Source organism: Artibeus jamaicensis, unplaced genomic scaffold, assembly GCF_021234435.1.
Source record: "Artibeus jamaicensis isolate MK-2021 breed Jamaican fruit bat unplaced genomic scaffold, CSHL_Jam_final scaffold_847, whole genome shotgun sequence".
NCBI classification, from domain to species: domain Eukaryota; kingdom Metazoa; phylum Chordata; class Mammalia; order Chiroptera; family Phyllostomidae; genus Artibeus; species Artibeus jamaicensis.
In genome coordinates this window covers 2,102,256-2,122,395 of record NW_026522057.1, presented here as the reverse complement: position 1 = coordinate 2,122,395, position 20,140 = coordinate 2,102,256, and the positions used below count along the sequence as shown (strand labels likewise).

Below are 20,140 nucleotides of genomic sequence, written 5' to 3'. Positions count from 1 at the left end.
GCCTTGGGGATTGGAGGTCCCCTTTCCTTTAGGGCTCTGGGTAGAAAGAGCTTTTCCTAGTTCCCTCCTTGGAAATGAGTGGAGGGACAGATCACACCCTTGGCTTTCTCCACAGCTTTCTGCCAGGGGAGATATTACACCAGCTGGGGGTTGGATGGGAGTCAAAGCCAGACCTAAGAGGCCAGGGCCGGCAAGAGCTAGGAGGAAGGGCCGAATCAGCGTGGAGTACGGCTCAGCTCCTCCACAGCAGTTGCCGAGCCAGGCCCGTGCAAAGAAACAGGCTGCAGGTCACCCCAGCTGCAGACATGCCAGCAGAAGCAAGAAAGAAAAAGGCCAATACCCAGTGGAAAGGACAGACCCTTCCCCCGTTACCTGGCACATGACCATCCCTCCTCCAATGCCTCCACCACCTCTGTATTTGGGCCGCATATTGAGAAGATGAAGGGGAAGGAGATGCTTTGCCTGAGAGAAGAAATAGCCACGAGAGGAGGTTCAGTGTTTGAATAGACAAAATGCTTTTTATTGAAATGCATACATGTATTCCTTCTATGTTTTAGAAAATCAATAAAAACCTTACAAGCTTATAAATAACATGTGGTGACACAGAGCTAGGTGCCGAGCAAACAAAGGCTTGGTAGGGAGAGGTTTTTGGCTGTACTCATTTCCTCATGGGCTGTGGATTCGTAGTCACAGGCGGTGGACTCTCTGGTGCTGCTTTAGGTGATCAGATCTTGCAAAATTCTTGTTGCACAGAGTACACAGGTAGGGCCGCTCCCCACTGTGCTTTCTGTTGTGTCTGCTGAGCTCATCTGAACGGGCGAATTCCCAGGTGCATCCCTGCACATTGCATTTGTAGGGCTTCTCTCCTAGACCAGACAGAAAGAGACTTGTCACGCTTCAAGGTCGTGTGGAACAAGAAAGTTGGAAGTAAACGAAGGAAAAGGTTTTGAGAATGTTGGGGTGGAAGAGAGAGAACCAGAGGAGAGGAGACTGGAGAGGGTGAGTGAAAGAGGAAGAGAAGGAGGGCAGCAGGAGCTGGAAGGGTGAGAAGAAAGCTGTGAAGGAGGGAAAGGAAGAGGAAAAGAAAAATAGAAGAAGGGGTCAGGAGGATAAGGAGGGATAAGGAGGGTGAGGGAGGGGATCTGTCAGGCCTAAGGAGAGGACTATGGAGTGACAGTCCCAGTAGAGGTGGTGTCAAAACCATCCACACGAGGTCAAACAAATCCCTCCACTTACTCCCAACATCCCAACAGAGGCAACAACATGTAAGACCGCAGCCAGCTTGGCTCTGGCTCAGAACTAGACTCTGTCCCCAGGACTGCTTTATCTACCCTTTCAAGTTTGCCAATCTTTTCTAGGGTCTAATGGGGTCTTAGAGGAACAACAATCTCAAATGATCCCAATGCTTTGTGAAAGCACAAATCTTTGGACTTACCTATCACCCTGACCCTTGGCCCTCACTCACCAGTGTGTTTGCGCTCATGGATTTGGAGGTGGGAATGCTTTGAATATGATTTCCCACAGTCCTGGTATGTGCAAGTGTGGGGCTTCAAAACACCAAGACTCTTCGGGAACTGACAGCTCTGGGTCTTAAGTTTTGACTTCTGCTTTTCTAGGGACTGTCCTTGGGTATAACAGGAACTTGAAAAGTACAGGAATCCTGAGTATGGCAGTGATGTCGACTGACATGGCATCATGTGGCTGCCATAGAGAATGTGGTCATCAGTGAAGTGTGTCTTCAGGTCTCTCTTAAGGGCCACCATCTGACTCCCATAGAGGGTCTGGTCAGCACTATGTGTTGTCACCTGGCCCCCAGTAAAGGTCTGGTCACTAAGGAAGGTCATTGTATCGCTCCCTTGAAAAGCTGTTATATGGCCTCCACAATGGGCCTGGTTCCCGCTGAAGGTCGTCTGGCCTCCACAATGGGCTTGGTTCCCACTGAAGATTGTCTGGCCTCCATAATGGGCCTGGTTCCCACTGAAGGTCGTCTGGCCTCTAGAATGGGTTTGGTCCCCAGTGATGGTCATCTGGCCTCTGTAATGGCTCTGGTCTCCATTGATGGTCACCTGGGCTCCACAGTGGGCCTGGTTCCCACTGAAGGTCGTCTGGCCTCCACAATGGGCCTGGTTCCCACTGAAGATTGTCTGGTCTCCATAATGGGCCTGGTTCCCACTGAAGGTCGTCTGGCCTCCACAATGGGCCTGGTTCCCACTGAAGATTGTCTGGTCTCCATAATGGGCCTGGTTCCCGCTGAAGGTCGTCTGGCCTCCATAATGGGCTTGGTTCCCGCTGAAGGTCGTCTGGCCTCCACAATGGGCTTGGTTCCCACTGAAGATTGTCTGGCCTCCATAATGGGCCTGGTTCCCGCTGAAGGTTGTCTGGCCTCCATAATGGGCCTGGTTCCCACTGAAGATTGTCTGGCCTCCATAATGGGCCTGGTTCCCACTGAAGATTGTCTGGCCTCCATAATGGGCCTGGTTCCCACTGAAGGTCGTCTGGCCTCCACAATGGGCTTGGTTCCCGCTGAAGGTCGTCTGGCCTCCACAATGGGCTTGGTTCCCGCTGAAGGTCGTCTGGCCTCCACAATGGGCTTGGTTCCCACTGAAGATTGTCTGGCCTCCATAATGGGCCTGGTTCCCACTGAAGGTCGTCTGGCCTCCACAATGGGCCTGGTTCCCGCTGAAGGTCGTCTGGCCTCCACAATGGGCTTGGTTCCCACTGAAGATTGTCTGGCCTCCATAATGGGCCTGGTTCCCACCGAAGGTCGTCTGGCCTCTAGAATGGGTTTGGTGATGGTATTGCTCTTAATGTCTGGTCTCCATGGTGGGCCAGTGGGCCTGGTTCCCGCTGAAGGTCGTCTGGCCTCCACAATGGGCTTGGTTCCCACTGAAGATTGTCTGGCCTCCATAATGGGCCTGGTTCCCGCTGAAGGTCATCTGGCCTCTAGAATGGGCCTGGTTCCCGCTGAAGGTCGTCTGGCCTCCACAATGGGCTTGGTTCCCACTGAAGATTGTCTGGCCTCCATAATGGGCCTGGTTCCCACCGAAGGTCGTCTGGCCTCTAGAATGGGTTTGGTCCCCAGTGATGGTCATCTGGCCTCTGTAATGGCTCTGGTCTCCATTGATGGTCACCTGGGCTCCACAGTGGGCCTGGTTCCCACTGAAGGTTGTCTGGGCTCTATCAAGGTTGCATTCATCACTGAGGGTCTTCATCTGGCTACTTTCATTGGAGATTGTCATGTTGTTTGCCGTGACGGTTGTCTTTTGGCAATCAGTGAACGATGTCTTTGAGTTGTCATTGATACCCGTTACCCAGGAGGCTGCTGCAGGCTTTCCCTGATCAAAGGAGGTCACCGTGTGGTCCATGGAAAAAGTAGCACTTAGGTCTCCAGGGACTATATCAAGGGCTTTAACAGGTAATGTTGTTAAGTTCTGGTCGAGGACTGTTCCAGGGATGTTAGGACCCTCAGAAACCATCAAAGTGGGCGTCCAGGGAGTCATCGCCTGGTTCTGAACGGACTCGTGTTGGCCCGTGAGGGCACTCGTGTCGAAAGTTGGAGGTACACACAGCTGTGGCTGCGGTGCGGCTGGGGATCTTGCCTCACGTGTCTCAGGGAGATCCTGCAGAATCTCCTCGAGTGTCTCAAGTAAAGAGTAAATCTCTTTGCAGTCGTCTGGTAACTGAACTGGACCTTCAGCTGTAGGATCCTGCAAAAAAGTTAGAAGTTCGGGGATCCCATTCAGTTCAAATCCCAATTCCACATGTCCTTCCTTTCCATCCCTGCTGACTCTTAGTCTAGCCCATATTTTGTTCCCACTGTGACCTTAGAGTGTAAGAGCCATGATTGATCCTATTTTTAATAAGAGAGAAAACAGAGGTCCCGGGCGGGGAAGTGACTTGGCCCAAATGGAAGACTCTTAACTTGCAATGGATCAGTCTGGACTTGGGTGCTCACGGACCCGCGTCCACTGTGGGCATTTTCCTCAGAGACCTCCCTGGGCATGCCCCAGGATTCTAGGAAGAATGTGGGAAAAAAAAAAAAAAAAAGGAATCCCTGTGCACTGTTGGAAATGTAACTTAGTACATGTGTTATGGAAAACAGCATGGAAGTTTCTAAAAGAGTAAATAACAGAACTATCATGTGATCCAGTCATTCCACTTCTGGGTATTTATTCAAAGAAAATGCATTTAGTATACTGTATTGAGACCTGCACACCCGGGTTGTATATGCTCTGCAGCATTATTTACAATAGATAAGAAAACAACACGTTGGTCAGCGATAAGCGGATAAAGAAAATGTGGTAGGTCCACAATGGAATACTATTCAGCCATAAAAAGAAAGGAAGCCCTGTTATATGCAAGAACATGGCTGTGATATGTGACATAATTCAGACAGGGAAAGTCAAATACTGTACACACACGGGGAAGACGTGTATTGTTTACAGCTGAACTCATAGAACCAGAGAGTGGAATGGTGGTTGCTGGGGGGGGCATCAAAGGGGACAACGTTGAGTAGGAGACGCATGGTGCTGTGTGGTGCTGACAGTTAGTAAAAGCCACGCCGTGTACTTGAAATTTGCTAAGAGTATTTTCACCAAAAACAAAAAGGTAACCGTTGAGATGGTGCTAATTACCTTGATTGTGGCAATCATTTCCAAATTATGTATCAAATTATCATCCACACACATACACACACAGTTATAGGAGTTTGTCGATTATATTTCAATGAAGTTGGCGGAAGTAAAAATAAGATTTTCTGGGGAGGAAGGAAAGAAGGAAGGACGGAAGGAAGGACGGAAAGAAGGCAGTCAGTCCACATTTCTTATCGTGAATGTTTAACCCAACCCGCCCAGGCTCTTCCATCTCATCTGTCTCAGGCTCCGCATATCTTTGCACCCCTTCCACAGACGTCCACAGTTGCCCAAGACCAGGCGGTGTTCTGGGCTCTCCAGGGGACCAGCAGCAGGGCAGGGGCTATGCCTTCAGGGAGCCTTGGGGAAGGCCGCCAACGAGACAAGCCATCCCCCAGGCAGGGCAGGCTTGTGGCGGGGCTCAGTGAACACATGCCCGAAGGAAACCGTTTTGACGTTTCTGCCTTTCCTCCCACGTAAGTGGACCACCTGCCAGGATTCCCAGCTGTCCCGTTTCTGACCTCCCACCTCACTTTTTGCCCCTGCGTTGGAGCGCACAGACTCACCATCAGTTCATCCAGCGTGCGGTCAGAAACCAGGAGATCACTTGCTAAGGCTGAGGCTGCCGAGTGCAGGGCCTGGCGTCTGGTAGCGGCCACACCCGGAGGCACCTTCGGTTGGCCACGCCCTTCAGGGTGGAGCTCAGGGTACCGTCTTCTGCGCTCTCCATCTCTCAGGACAAAAACGGATTGCGTTATCTGCAAGGACTTTTCTGCAATCATTTCCCAAGTGTTCCCCCTGTGCGGCGAAGCATTTTACAGCCATATGAGGTAGCCTTTGTAACTGTTGTCGTAAGCTGCAGGAACTGAGGTCCAGAGAGGTAATTTGCTGGGGGCCACAAAGAGTCAATCATGGAATCTAGATTTGAACTCCAAATACCTGAATACTTAGACACAAACGAGGCCTCAATCTTTGAATTCAATCAACGGCTCATTCCACAGATAACGTCTCTTTGGTAGCTATAAATTTAATCAAATTACTTCTAGGGCGAAATCGTAGGAATTTGATCAGGTCCCTCTCTCCCTCCCTTCACCCCTCTCTAGAACAAAATAAATAAAAATCTTAAAACAATAAAAAAAGAATCACCTAAATTTCTTAAAATTGCCTTATGAGTCATACAATTTATATTATTATTTACACTGACATCTAAGAACTCTACATGTAAACATGGGTGTACAATTAAGTTGAATTATAGTTTAAATAATTAATATCTTTATAAATTTTGTCCTTGTAAATCTCTCACGAAAATGAAAATTGTGCGAGCTATGAAGTTATGCTAACTATTCCAGCTGGGTAAAGTTTTAAGGTGTCATATTTCTCTGTCAGATTCTTATTGACAGTGGCTCTATTAACCCTGATTAGTGTGGCTCAATTGGTTGGGCGCTGTCAGCAAAGCGAAAGGTTGCTCAATTGGTTCCTGCTCAGGGCACATGCCTGGGTTGCAGTTTGGGTCCCTGGTTGGAGGGCGCGTAAGAGGCAACCGATGGACAGCTAGATCAGGAGTGGAAACATAGAAATGAAGATCTCAAGGAGGGTTAGCAACAGGGGAGTGGGAGGAGGAGAAGGGGGGAGAAGGTACAGAAAAGAAGTAGCATAGACAGTTGATAGAAAATTGATGGGAGGGCAAGAATAGTATGGGAAATATAGAATCTAAAGAACTTGAGACACATGGTCATAAACTAAAGGGGGGGGTAATGGTGGGGACGGGGGTGTAGGGTGGAGGGGAATGAAGGGGAGAATAGAACAACTGTAACAGCATAATCAATAAAAAAAATAAAATTAAATTAAAAAAAAGAGGCAACCGATGGATGTTTTTCTCTTGCACTGATGTTGCTCTCCCTCTCTTTCTCCCTCCCTCCCCCTCTCTCTAAAAATATATAAATAAAAATCTTTAAGCAGTGAGTGTATTTTTTTAAAGATTTTATTTATTTAGTTTTAGAGGGGAAGGGAAGGAGAGAGGGAGAGAAACATCAATGCATGGTGGCCTTTTGTGCGTCCCCAGCTGGGAAACCGACTTGCAACCCAGGCATGTGCCCTGACTGGGAATCGAGGGAGTGTATTTTTTAATGAGTATTTAATTATATTTTCTAAAACTGCTAACTGACTGTAGGGTCTTGGTATAATATGATATTGAGATAATGAGTAGTCATTGTTTACCTGGAAGCCCCAAAGAAATTCAATTTCAGAGAAGAAGAGAAGATAAAATTCTAAATTGCCATTTGATCTTTAAATGAATTTTTAACCAATGTACTCTTGACTATACTGCCATTTCTCATAATGTTCAAATTAAGACATGAAGCCGATCTGTACCTTAAAATCACTGCCCTGACATGGTGCACCTTTGCATCAGCTTTAGTTTAGAAGTATCGCCAGGAGACCTTATTGAAATACAGATTTCTGGGTCCTAACCTGGAGATTATGGTTCTGTAGGTCTGCAGTAGCACCAGAGAATTTCAACCCAAGAAACCCTGGAATTATGTTGCTCCTACAGATTAAAATATTATTTTATGCAACTGTGCCCCAGAACAAGACTGATTAGATTAATTTTCTTTTAAAAGCAGTTTAAAGCCGTATATGATATTACAATTTAAATGTATTGCTTGAAGTGACTTTATAAATGTGTTGCTGTACATATTTAACTATCAATGTATAATAGAGTCAGCAAATGTAAGAAATGTACAAAAGGGACTGGTAGCATGGAGGAAAAAATTGGGCTCGGGTACATAATCTGCACTCCACACTAGGTAGAAAACGTTTTCTTTTCTCACTTCTGCTTCGGTGGCCTTGCCTGAGCACGCGTCCTGTCCTCAAGAATCTGTTAATGTTTGGACTGATGTATTACATTTTGGACAGTCTGAACTTGAGACGTTTGTGAAACAAAGGCTTCTCGACTTTGAAGTAGAAGAAATTTCTAGTGATGTTGATATTCTTTCTGTCAGGATGTAATAAAACATTGTCACGGATTAATAGCATAAGCAAGAATATAGTAATTTCTCATCCTCAGTCACCTTTTCTCTGATCATCATGAATTGGCCGTTGTTTTTTTTTTTTCCGATTCTGATGTCTCTATGATTGAGAGCATTCTTGCACTCAGGTTATTTTTGCCTGTATTCCTGCCCAGGTATTCACTGAATATCAGCCAAGGTTCGATCCCCATCCTGCTTTGGCATCCTAAGACAATGGACCCACAAATTTGAGAATTTTACAATTTTCCTTCTGCTACTGATTGTTTAACTTCAATCTGTTACGGTCAGAGAAATTACTTTGTATGCTATTTGTTTTTTAAAAATCCACTGCAAATTAATTTGTGGCCTAATATATGGTCTAGAATAGAGAATGTCCTATGTGCCCTTGAGAAAAATGTGTAGAATGTTCTATAGTCAAAACTACTTTTTTGTTGTTGTTGTTATCAACCTATTTCTGTTTTGTGAACAGCAACTAGCTGGGTCATGGGCTTTTTAAAATCTTTTCCACTTACCTCTGTCTTTAGATTAAAGGGTTTATCCATTTACATTTAAAGTAACTAGTGACAAGAAGGCACTTAATCCTACCAATTTATTTATTTTCTATATTCCTTAAATGTTTCTTGTTCCTCATTTCCTGCATCTTTTTTTTATTTAGTTAAATTTTTGTAGGTTTTAATTCCTTTCTTGTTTTTGTCTTTGTTTTGTACATGTTCTGTAGCTATTTTCTTTGTGGCTACATGTTTAACATCTTAAAGTTCTAATACAAATTTTGTTACGTCAGTTTAACTTCAATAGCATTCAAAAACAGCTCCTATGCAACTTCATCCCGCCCCCTTCCAGAAAGAGCTAATGGAAAGAATATTTCATGAGCTCCGGCATGTTTAAAATTGCTTTCTCATAGCCTTGATATTACAGGTTGACTGTCCCACAATTTTTTTTCTCTATAGGTGCGATCCCACTGTTTTCTTGTGTTGAATGTTTATGTCAGTAACATAATGCCACACTTATTTTTCCCTTGTTAAAGGATTTTTGCTTCCTGCTTGGAGTCCCAGAGAATGTTTCTATCTTTTAAAGTCTAATAATTCTACCAGTATTATGTCTCAGAGTTGATTTTACTGAGTCACCCTCTTCAGGCAAATGTGGTACCTTTTAAATGTATACACTTGGATTCTATTTAATGCCAATTTTTTTTCTTGAATTAGAACTTTAAAAATTAGTCCCTTCTTGCTGTTTTGATTTTCTTTCTCAGAGACTCCAATTATACATCTATTGAATCTCCCTTCCCTGTTTTCTGTATCTATCTCTTTCTTTCTGATCCCTTTTTAAAACTTTATTCATTTTTGAATCATTGTCTTAGTTCTTTTCATTTCTCTTCTCTGTACCTTTTATTGTATTTCCAGCCCGTTTACTCTCCCTCAAACACCCTGTCATTTAGTCTTCATTTCTGAGACAATTTTGACACATTCCCATAATTCTTTGACCATCTTATTTTCTGGCACAACAAGCTATCCCTATGTGGATAAAACAAAGCTTCCATTTTTCAACGACTAGCTTTAGAAAAATTTTTAAGTAGAAAACAGGATGGAGACAGCATTATTATAGAGGAAAGGGGAGGAAAGGCTTTCAACAAAAATTCTGAGTGGAAAAATTTTTATTTCTGCTGGCAAAGAGGTCTTTTATATATGTATATGTGTGTGTGTGTGTATATGTGTATATACATATATGTGTATGCATACGTATACTTATATAGTGTTGATCCCCAGAGAGAAAGAATTTCTGGGGCCCACCTCCTCATCAGGCCCAGAATCCAGTTACACCCCCAAATCCATGCTCCTCTCTGGGAGCCTGGGAACTCGAAGGTCACTGCTGCGTGGCAGAGCCACTGGGCCACTGTGGCCTCCGTGTCTTCCCTTCCCGGGGAAGGGAAGGGGCGAGAGGAAGAGAAACATCAGTGTGTGGTTGCCTCCCACGTGCCCCCCACTGGGGGCCCAGCCTGCAACCCAGGCATGTGTCCTGACCAGGAATTGAACCAATGACCCCTTGCTTCACAGGCCCACGCTCGATCCACTGAGCTACGTCAGCCAGGGCTCTTTTCAGAAATTTTCAGTGCTGTGGGGATTTCTAATCCAATTGTGACTTCTACCTTCCTCCCAGCAAGTCTTACCTTACATTCTACATTTTAAATTAAATCCTTCCTTTCCTATCAACCTGTTGAGTAATAATTTCCTTTAAAAACCTCCATCAGTAGAGCTGACAGGGAGTTTCTGGAGGACACCATCTCCCAAAGTGCAGGAGGTTTCTGTGTTAGTAGATGTGACTAAATCTCCAATGTCCATTTCTGAAAATTTGGTTTTAATGATCTCTAAACAACAGGAGTTCTTGCTTCTGCATTCTTTCTTCCCTGCCTTGGTATATTGGATTATTCACTGTGGTTAGCCAGATAAAATGGGTTTTAGGGAGGATCCTTCCAGAAACCCAATCTGAGTCAAGGACCCATACATAAGTGGCTTATTGAGGGAGGTTCCCAGGACAACCAGTGAAGGAATGAGGAAGCAGTATCAGAGGGCAGGAACCAAGCAAGGACAAGACTGGAGGTAAGGTCCTAGCTGCACCTGGTCCTGCTGGGAATTCTGGGGCAAGAATTAGGCTTCAGAGTTTGTCCTGCAGCAGAGAGATGGGCCCTTGCACTCCTAGCCAAAGACTGGCTGAGCTCCCCTTGGGGTGGGGGTCAGCTGGACTTGTAACATTCCAGGCACTTCCAGCCCCATGAATGGAGGGGTGGAGGCAGGGATCCATTGCCCAAGGGCAATCCTCAGAAGGCTGCAAGCGTAAGCTTTTAGCAGCAAAGCCTGCACAAGCTGGGAAAAGGGAGTACAAAGGCGATAAAGGGGAACTGAGGGCCTCTGAGTGGGGCCCTGCAATGATTATGTCCTGCGGATAAATCTGTTCTCAGAGTTCTTGTTATTGGCTGCATTGTGTCCCCTCAAGTTCACATGTTCAATTCCTAAAACACCCCTCCCACACACACACGGTATGTGAGAATGTGACTGTAGTTGGAGACAGCATCTTTAAACAGGTAATTAAATCGAAATGAGATCATTAGAGAGGTCCATCTGCCTGTTGTTTTTTACGAAGAGGACATTTGGACACAGACAGGTACAGGAGAAAGACTCTGTGCAGACATGGAAGATCCCAACCCTGCCCACATCTTGATGTCAGACTTCTAGCCTCCAGAACTATGAGAAAATAAATTTCTGTGGTTAGGCCACCCAGTCTGTGATATTTTTCTATGGCTCCTGGAGCAAACTCATACAGTATCCTTTGCATCTGGAAGCAGAAGGTCTCCTTCTTGTAATTATATCACTGATAAAACAAACTATTTTTTAAACAAAAGTTTCCTGCACCTGGATACGTTGTAGGGACACCACAGAGCTAGTGAAGAATACCTAGCTTTTAATCTGAGTTCTCCATCATTTTCATGAAGCAACATTGTCTTACTTTCCAGTCGCCCCCAATCCAGCCACAGCGCTGACATACCACCGACTGCTAAATGTTTCACAGTCACAGATCTGGGTCCTACCCAACTCCCTACTCCAATTCACATAGGAAACATGCCAAGCCTGTCTACCATCGTGTGCTGCGTAGCAACGTTTCTGTCAACAGCAGACCACATAGACGATGGCGGTCCCATAAGATTATCATAGGGCTGGAAACTTTGTATCACCTAGTGATGTCACAGCCACAGTAACATTAGAATAAAATGCATCGCTCATGTGTTTGTAAACAAACATGGCACTGTCAGCTGTAGAAGAGAATAGCACATATATTTATGTACAATGCATAATAATAATGATAATTAGCAACTGTTAACTGGTTTATGTATTTACTATGGCATATTATGATTTTTGTTATTATTTTAGAATGTATTCTTTTTATTTATTAATAAAAGTTTGCTTTAAAACAATATGCGTGGTACACCGGCAACAGCCTCCTATTACATACATGTATTTCATGTTTACTGCATCTCTAGATTGCACTGCATTCTCTTACGCCTGACTTACGGTGATCTCATGCTGTTTTTGTGGTAACAGGCTGTCCAGGTTTGCAGCTTACCAGCCGTAGGCGACACTGTATAACCTGGGTGAGGTGGACTGTACCACCTAGGTCTGAGTGAGGGCACGCGTGATGTTCGCACAAGGACAGAATCACCTAACGTGCATTTTTCAGAATGTATCCCCTTGTTGAGTGATTATATTTTACTCAGTTAGTTTAAAAAGCTTAAATAATATTACGTTTCCTGGTCATTTTGTCTTCATCAGTGTGGTGATGATCTATCACTATTCTTTTCTTTAGTAGATGCTGGCAAATAAGACATCTTTCCTGTATAGCCTAAGAGGAGTCCATGCTTTTGTGGGGAAAAACCCCAACAACAACAAACAAAAACCAAAAAACAGCTGTTCATGAGTGCGAGACAGCATAACCGGGCACGAGGCACCCAACTGGCCTTGGGCGGTGGTGCTGCCGGAGACACGGTGAGCAGGGGAAGTAAATCCAAATCAGAACGAGCCTCTATTCTCCTGGGGGTCAGAGCACTACCAGTTTATGATGTGATCATCTTTCACCCACCTGTCTGGCTGTCCCCAAGTGCCAGGGGCTAAGGATTAGTTACTATTGCTGGCAAAATGGTCCACAATCATGGCAATATGTATGTCAGCTTTGTTAAGAGGAGTCCATGTCGTCTAGTCCACTGAGTTCATGAATCCATTGAGTGAAGTCAGTAATGAGGCTAACACCCGCAGATCAGGCCATCTTGTCTACCAGATTATGGAGAGTCTTTTCCATTTCGAACGATTCACAAGGTGAATAAATACACTCACATTCTAGACCCATTTCAAGAACGTCTTAAATCCACCCTGGCTAGTGTGGCTCAGTGGATTTGGTGCCAGCCTGTGAATCAGAAGATCACTGGTTTGATTCCCAGTCAGGGCACATGCCTGGGCTGCAGGCCAGGTCCCCAGTAGGAAGTATGTGAGAGGCAACCACACATTAATGTTTCTCTCCCTCTATTTCTCCCTTCCTTCCCCTTTCTAAAAATAAACAAGTAAAATCTTTTTAAAAAGAAGGTCTTAAATCCATCTACATACCTTTTCTCCAATCTTCCTTCCCTGTCATCAATTTTCTTATCTTGCTCCTTCCAAATCCCTGATCAAACAGCCTAACAAATCGCCATTTTTTACATTCCTCTGGAAGACGTTCACCTCAGGACATCTTCTCTGATAGGGAAGGTGACACCAAGCTGCGTAACTTGAAGTTCTACCCACGAGAAGAACTTCCCTTCTCTACAGTCCTTCAGGGACACTCTGAACATAATACAAAAGCACAATAACATACTGTGCTGAGTGTTCTGTCAAAAAGCTGGAAGTTGTCCCTCTTTGCTCACTGATCATAGGAAACTCTCTGTGAGGTCACAGGTACAGCTGAGGGGTGTTTGGCATTTTATAGGAGTAGACGTACTGCAAATGCAAGCAGCCAGCTCATGCAAGTTACTGGTGTATTCAGCCTTGAGCCTGTTCTTGTAAGAACCACTCCTACCTGGTGGATGGAGTGCTTTCTATCTTATGGTTTGGGATTAATTTGGGTTGCATAGACACCAAGCACTTCATTGTTAAGTGTTTTTATACTCTCCTGGAGGCCAGGAGCAAGCCAGGTGCTAGTTCTCAAAAGAAGAGCTGTTTGCCGAAGAGGACATGCTTTCTGTCTGATACTCTATCTATTAGGGTAAAGTCAGCTTCACCCAGCAATTTCAAATGATTGTCCTTGTAGCCTTAATGTTCTTAAATTTCTATCAGACCAGAGTATCTCAAACCACAGGCTTTGCTTTGATATAACTAGTCAAATAAGAGACTACTTAAGGCCTCATTTCCCCCTCATCTGCCCCACTGGTTTAAAAAAAAATAAACAAAAAAAAAAAAAAAAAGGAAAGGAAGAATGGACTGTTAGAGAGCCTTTGGGGAAATATAGAGAGAATATATTGGGCCCTGGATCCCATAAAACTGCCATATACTATTTATCCTTCTCATGAGAAGCATATGGGATTACAGACTGTGACAATGGTCTTTTACTTTTCCATAATATTTTAACTTCTATCTGTTAAAAGGCTTTCAAGACCAAAGAAAGTAACTTAGAGAAAGTAATTTGAATTACACAATTTTTATTTGATCTAACACTTGATCTTTCTCTTTTGAGTTCAATGGCCCTCACCTGGGGAGAGATGAGTGAGGGTGTTCATACCTTTTTATTAGGAAAAAGTGCAAACCTCCACAGAATAGACCGAGTGCTATAATAAGTTTCCATGCACCCATCATCCAGCTTCAACAATTACTAAGATTCTGTTGCTCTTATTTATACTCCATCCTCCCCACCACTACTTTTTTTCTTTTGCTGGAGTATTTTAAAACATCCTAAGACATATCACTCACTCGTAAATTCTTCAGTAAAAATAGCTAACACATATAGACTAATACTATAATCATAACATAACCACGATTTCATTATCATGCCAGAAAAATGTATAATTCCTTAGCATTATCTAATAATCAGTCTATGTTCAGTTTTCCCCAATTGTCTCAAAATGCCTTTTTGCTGTCAGCGTATTTAAATAAGGATCTAAACAACATCCACATGTTGCATTTGGTTGGTGAGTTTCAGTTTCTCTCTATCTCTTCAAAGTTAAATAGAATCTTTTCTGTTAAAGTAACTTACATTTTCTCTAGCTCCTAAAATAGAAATAGGCATCAGGTTTCTAAACAGAGGAAAAAGGCCTTAAATAGCTAAAGAACCCGTATTAGATACTCATGCCAGTCTAAGAAAACCAATAAACTGAGTAAGTTAACTTGAATGAATGAACGGTGTACATTCAGAACAGAATTGTGGCTTATAGTCACAAATATGTGAACCAAAGGCAAAAATCTGCCAAGATTAAGGCAGATTTGTTGTTTTTTTAAAATTTTATACAGCATAATGTATTTTTCCTCCAAGTTCACTTAGTATTAATTTCAATATTAAAGTGCATTGCCAAGCTAGAATACAAGCTTCCTAATTAAAAATAAATAAAAAGATGGCATAAAAAGTTCCCATTGTTTTTTCCCTGGCTGGCATAGCTCAGTGGATTGAGCGCGGGCCTGCGAACCACACGATTGCGGTTCAATTCCCAGTCAGGGCACATGCCTGGGTTGCAGGCCAGTTCCCGGCAGGGGACTCATGGGAGGCAACCACACATTGATGTTTCTCTCCTTCTCCCCTTCCCTTCCTCTCTAAAAGATAAATAAATAAAATATTTTTTTAAAAAAAGTTCCCATTGTTTTAGAGTCTTCCTTATACCTACTAATAGTATCCTGCTTTTGCCCTCACTTTGTGTAGGAGATTACTGCAACAATTGTATGACTAGAAGCCAAAAGCTTGGGCAGAAAGCATGACACTGTTGGGAATAACTTTCTTCCTGTAGGAGTCCACTTGAGTGTTGGCAGTTTCCAAGTGTTGGTTCCAAATGTGGAGAATTCCTGGGATGAAATACCAAACTGCCCCCCCACTCCCAACCCCCCACCCCCACCCCATGGAGGGCAAGGAGAACCTAAAGAGAGAGGCAGACCATGCCTGACTGGTAGGTGGCAGCTTTAATCAGCAAGGGAACTTACACAGGAGGCTTGTCTGGGCAGCTGAAAGACAACCAGATCGCTGCACCCACCCACTAGAATCTTAGAAGTTTATGTGGAACCCTTAACACGGTTCAGTCAGGAATCCAGCCCAGATGGTCTTCACAGCACATTACTCCCACGAGGCTGCATCCTTGAAAAGGCTCCTAGTGTAGGAACGGTGGGCAGAGTGTGCATTCCAAAGAAAGGAGATGAAGTGGTGAACTTCCAGTTGCCTGGGTCTAACTCAAGGCTCAGCCAGCAGTCACATCCTCTTAATGACCCCCTCCAACCCTGACGAGGAAGTTGAAGACTTTGGTGAAAATTGTCATCCATTTCCAACACGACACCTAAAACAACTGTTGTAGGATTGTCATCACAAAAGCACATGGGTTGGAAAGCTGTTTCAAACTGACCTCTAGGAATGTGCAGTGAGGTGCAAGAAAACCAAACACACAGGCAGCCGAGGTAGGTGTATCTTTGAAGAAAAACTTGATGTCTCCCATCTGTTTGACGGTGGGTTTTGGCACTCCTGGGCATCTCTGTATGTCCGTGCTGCCCCTTCTCAGGAGTGGAGCATGGGAGGCCCTGCTCAGGTCAGGGGAGTCCTAGTCAGCCTTCCCTAAAGACACCTTCCAGGGAGGATCAGACTCAAGAGAAAAGGAATTCATGGAGCAAACCAAATCCATGGCTTTGTTTCTGAAAAGAATTGTCACCCTCAACTGAGAATGTGGGAGCACTGCAGGAAGCAGCTTCTTTCTGAAGAGAGCAATGTAAGCCAGCACATCTGCCCCTTGTTTTGCTGAGAGTTCAGGATCAGCATTACATTTCTGTTCTCTTAAAATGTTTAGTATTTTTGCTGGCTGATAATGTCAGCTGTCGTCTGCATCGGTACATCTCCTCTTGAACCTCTCTATGTGTTATCAGGGACATGGATGTTTAAGAGCACACCAGAAAATCTGGCACGACTAGGGACTCACTGTGTATGATGGGGGCCCCCAGCCACTTTCCCAGTGACTGGGCTCCAAGGGAGCTGCCATCTTGCTGGGGCTGAACTTTACTACTCAAGTCTCTTTTAATCAATAGAATGCCCCCCCTCTTTTTCATTTCTGTTTTCATTTTGATTTGGTTTTATACCATTTATTTGTTGAAGAAACTAGGTAATTTGTTGTGTAGGATTTCCCACATTCTGAATTTGGATTTGTAACTTATTTTTCTATGTTCCATACTTTTTATAAACTGATGCCTACATCTAGAGGCTTCATAATTTTATCTTTTTGTCAAGAATACTTTGAAAGTGGCACTCTACACGTTCTAGATCATATCAGGAGGCACGTGACATTGTACAGCTCTTGGTAATACTGAGGGAGATAAGTGGGTTCTTGTGTTTTCAGTTTTGTTAAGGGGGAAGGAGGGAGAAAGAGAGGGGAAGAAACATCAGTGTGAGCAAGAGATACATCTATTTGTTGCCTCTCACATGCCTCCAAAGGGAGAGCTGGCCTGCATCCCAGGCACATGCCCTGACTGGGAATTGAACCAGCAACCTTTTGATTCACAGGCCAGCACTCAATCCACTGAACCACATCAGGCAGCACTTCAGTCTGGTTTAAAGTTTGCCATTAACTTTTCATCCAGTAATTTCAGTAGTAATTGATGATCATTGCCTAGATCCATTATTTCATAAGCGATTGCAAAATAGTGTTTTTTTCTATTTCCATTATTTCATTTCCATTCATTAGATATGGTTTTATATAAAGACTGCCTGAAATATGGGACCTGCAGAGAAGGCACCTGGATCCTTCTTTTTTAGTGGGGGCTGGGGCGGGGGGAATGGGAAGCAACTTTCATAATAATAAGATGTTTGATAATTTTGATATAAACATCCATAGGACTTCCACCAAGATGGAGGCATAGGTGGAAACACTCTGCCTTCTCTCACAACCAAGTTTAAAAACAACAAAGTTTTAGCAAATAAGACACAACCAAACTACAGAAAATTGAACTATATGGAAGTCTGACAACAAAGAACCATTCAGTGAAACCGGTAAGAGGGGCAGAGCCAGCAGCAGAGCGGGGTCGGACAGGAAAGATCCACTGGAGCACGCGACCCAGGCGTGCCGGCAGTGGGTGGATCCCAGGTGTGGAGAAGTGGGCAGACCCACTGAGGGCTGATCGAAGTCCCACATTCTTGCACAGATAAACCAGTGAAGGAGCTAGCAGTGAGACGGACCAGGCAGGCCCCAGAGGCAGGAAGCAGCAGAGGGAACCACCATTGTCCCTCTCTGACCCCGCCCCCACATACAGTGTCACAACCCAGCGACCTGGGTGGCCCCTCCCTGGTGAACAACTAAGGCTCTGCTCCTCATACCTAACAGGTGCGAACAGAGCAAAACATTATGGCTCAAGAAGAATAGCTCAAAACCCCAGAGCCAATAACTCTAAGGGACCAAGAGATAGCCAACCTATCAGCTGCACAGTTCAAAACACTGGTGATCAGGATGCTCACAGAAATGGTTGATTTTAGTCACAAATAGAGGAACATACGAAGGCTAAACTAATTGAAATGAAGGGAAATACACAGGAAACCAATAGTAATGGAAAGGAAACTGGGACTCAAATCAAGGAAGTGGACCAGAAGGAAGAAAAAAATGACCAAACAGAAAAGGATGAAGAAACAAGAATTCAAAAAAGTGAGGAGAGGCTTAGGAACCTCCAGGACATCTTTAAACATTCCAACATCCGAATTATAGGGGTACCAGAAGGGGAAGAGGAACAGCCATGAGTGGAAAACTTATTTTAACAAATAATTAAGGAGAACTTCCCCAATCTGGCAAAGGAAATAGACTTCCAGGAAATCCAGGAAGCTCAGAGAGTCCCAAAGAAGTTGGACCCAGGGAGGAACACACCAAGGCACATCATCATTACATTAGCCAAGATTAAAATGAAGGAGAGAATCCTAGAAGCAGCAAGACATAAGGGGACAGTCACCTACAAAGCAGTTCCCATCGGACTGTCAGCTGATTTCTCAAAAGAGACCTTACAGGCAAAAAGGGGCTGGAAAGAAGTATTCCAAGTCTTGAAATCCAAAGACCTACAACCAAGATTGCTCTATCCAGCAAAGCTTTCATTTAGAATGGAAGGGCAGATAAAATGCTGCTCAGATAAGATCAAACTCAAGGAGTTCATCGTCACCAAGCCCTTATTATATGAAATGTTAAAGGGACTTACCTAAGAAAAAGAAGATAAAAAAGATGAACAGTGGGGGACTTCCGCCAAGATGGAGGCGTAGGTGGAAGCACTACACTTTCTCGCACAACCAAGTTTAAAAACAACAAAGTTTTAGCAACAAAAATGCAGCCAAACCACAGAAAATTGAACTACACAAAAGTCTGACAACAACAAACCCTTCAGCCAAACCGGTAAGAGGGGCAGAGCCAGCAGCAGAGCGGGGTTGAGCAGGAAAGATCCACTGGACCAACCCGGGGGCACGACCCAGGCGCACCAGCAGCCGTGGGTGGATCCCAGGTGTGGAGAAGTGGGCAGACTCACTGAGGGCACAAGGCGGTGGACCCACTGAGGGCTGATTGAAGTCGCACATTCTTGCACAGATAAACCAGTGAAGGAGCTAGCAGTGAGACGGACCAGGCAGGCCCCAGTGGCAGGAAGCAGCAGAGGGAACCACCATTGTCCCTCTCTGACCCCGCCCCCACATACAGCGTCACAACCCAGCGACCTGGGTGGCCCCGCCCTGGTGAACAACTAAGGCTCTGCTCCTCATACCTAACAGGTGCGAACAGAGCAAAACATTATGGCTCAAGAAGAATAGCTCAAAACCCCAGAGCCAATAACTCTAAGGGACCAAGAGATAGCCAACCTATCAGCTGCACAGTTCAAAACACTGGTGATCAGGATGCTCACAGAAATGGTTGATTTTAGTCACAAATAGAGGAACATACGAAGGCTAAACTAATTGAAATGAAGGGAAATACACAGGAAACCAATAGTAATGGAAAGGAAACTGGGACTCAAATCAAGGAAGTGGACCAGAAGGAAGAAAAAAATGACCAAACAGAAAAGGATGAAGAAACAAGAATTCAAAAAAGTGAGGAGAGGCTTAGGAACCTCCAGGACATCTTTAAACATTCCAACATCCGAATTATAGGGGTACCAGAAGGGGAAGAGGAACAGTCACGAGTGGAAAATTTATTTGAACAAATAATTAAGGAGAACTTCCCCAATCTGGCAAAGGAAATAGACTTCCAGGAAATCCAGGAAGCTCAGAGAGTCCCAAGGAAGTTGGACCCAAGGAGGAACATACCAAGGTATATCATCATTACATTAGCCGAGATTAAAATGAAGGAGAGAATCCTAGAAGCAGCAAGAGATAAGGGGACAGTCACTTACAAAGCAGTTCCCATCAGACTGTCAGCTGATTTCTCAAAAGAGACCTTACAGGCAAGAAGGGGCTGGAAAGAAGTATTACAAGTCTTGAAATCCAAAGACCTACAACCAAGATTGCTCTATCCAGCAAAGCTTTCATTTAGAATGGAAGGGCAGATAAAATGCTGCTCAGATAAGATCAAACTCAAGGAGTTCATCATCACCAAGCCCTTATTATAGTAGCATAGATGGTAGGTAGAAAATAGATAGGGGGAGGGCAAGAATAGTATGGGAAATATAGAATCTAAAGAACTTGAGACACATGGTCATAAACTAAAGGGGGGAAAGGCGGGGGAGGGGGTGTGCAGGGTGGAGGGGAATGGAGGGGGGAATAGAACAACTGTAATGGCAT

The 20,140-nt window shown here is 44.4% G+C and overlaps 1 protein-coding gene and 1 pseudogene across 1 annotated transcript; both read right to left on the bottom strand.

Moving 5' to 3' along the window:
• Positions 1-687: 687 nt before the first annotated feature.
• Positions 688-5,413, bottom strand: KLF18 (KLF transcription factor 18). The gene is made up of 4 exons (XM_053660687.1): positions 5,198-5,413; positions 2,838-3,707; positions 1,466-2,747; positions 688-866 (listed from the first exon to the last, which is right to left on the bottom strand). Exons 1-4 carry the CDS (start codon positions 5,411-5,413, stop codon positions 688-690), a joined length of 2,547 nt encoding a protein of 848 aa, XP_053516662.1.
• Positions 5,414-13,122: 7,709 nt separating this feature from the next.
• LOC119052168 (metaxin-3-like) lies at positions 13,123-16,388 on the bottom strand (annotated as a pseudogene).
• Between the last annotated feature and the right edge of the window lie 3,752 nt (positions 16,389-20,140).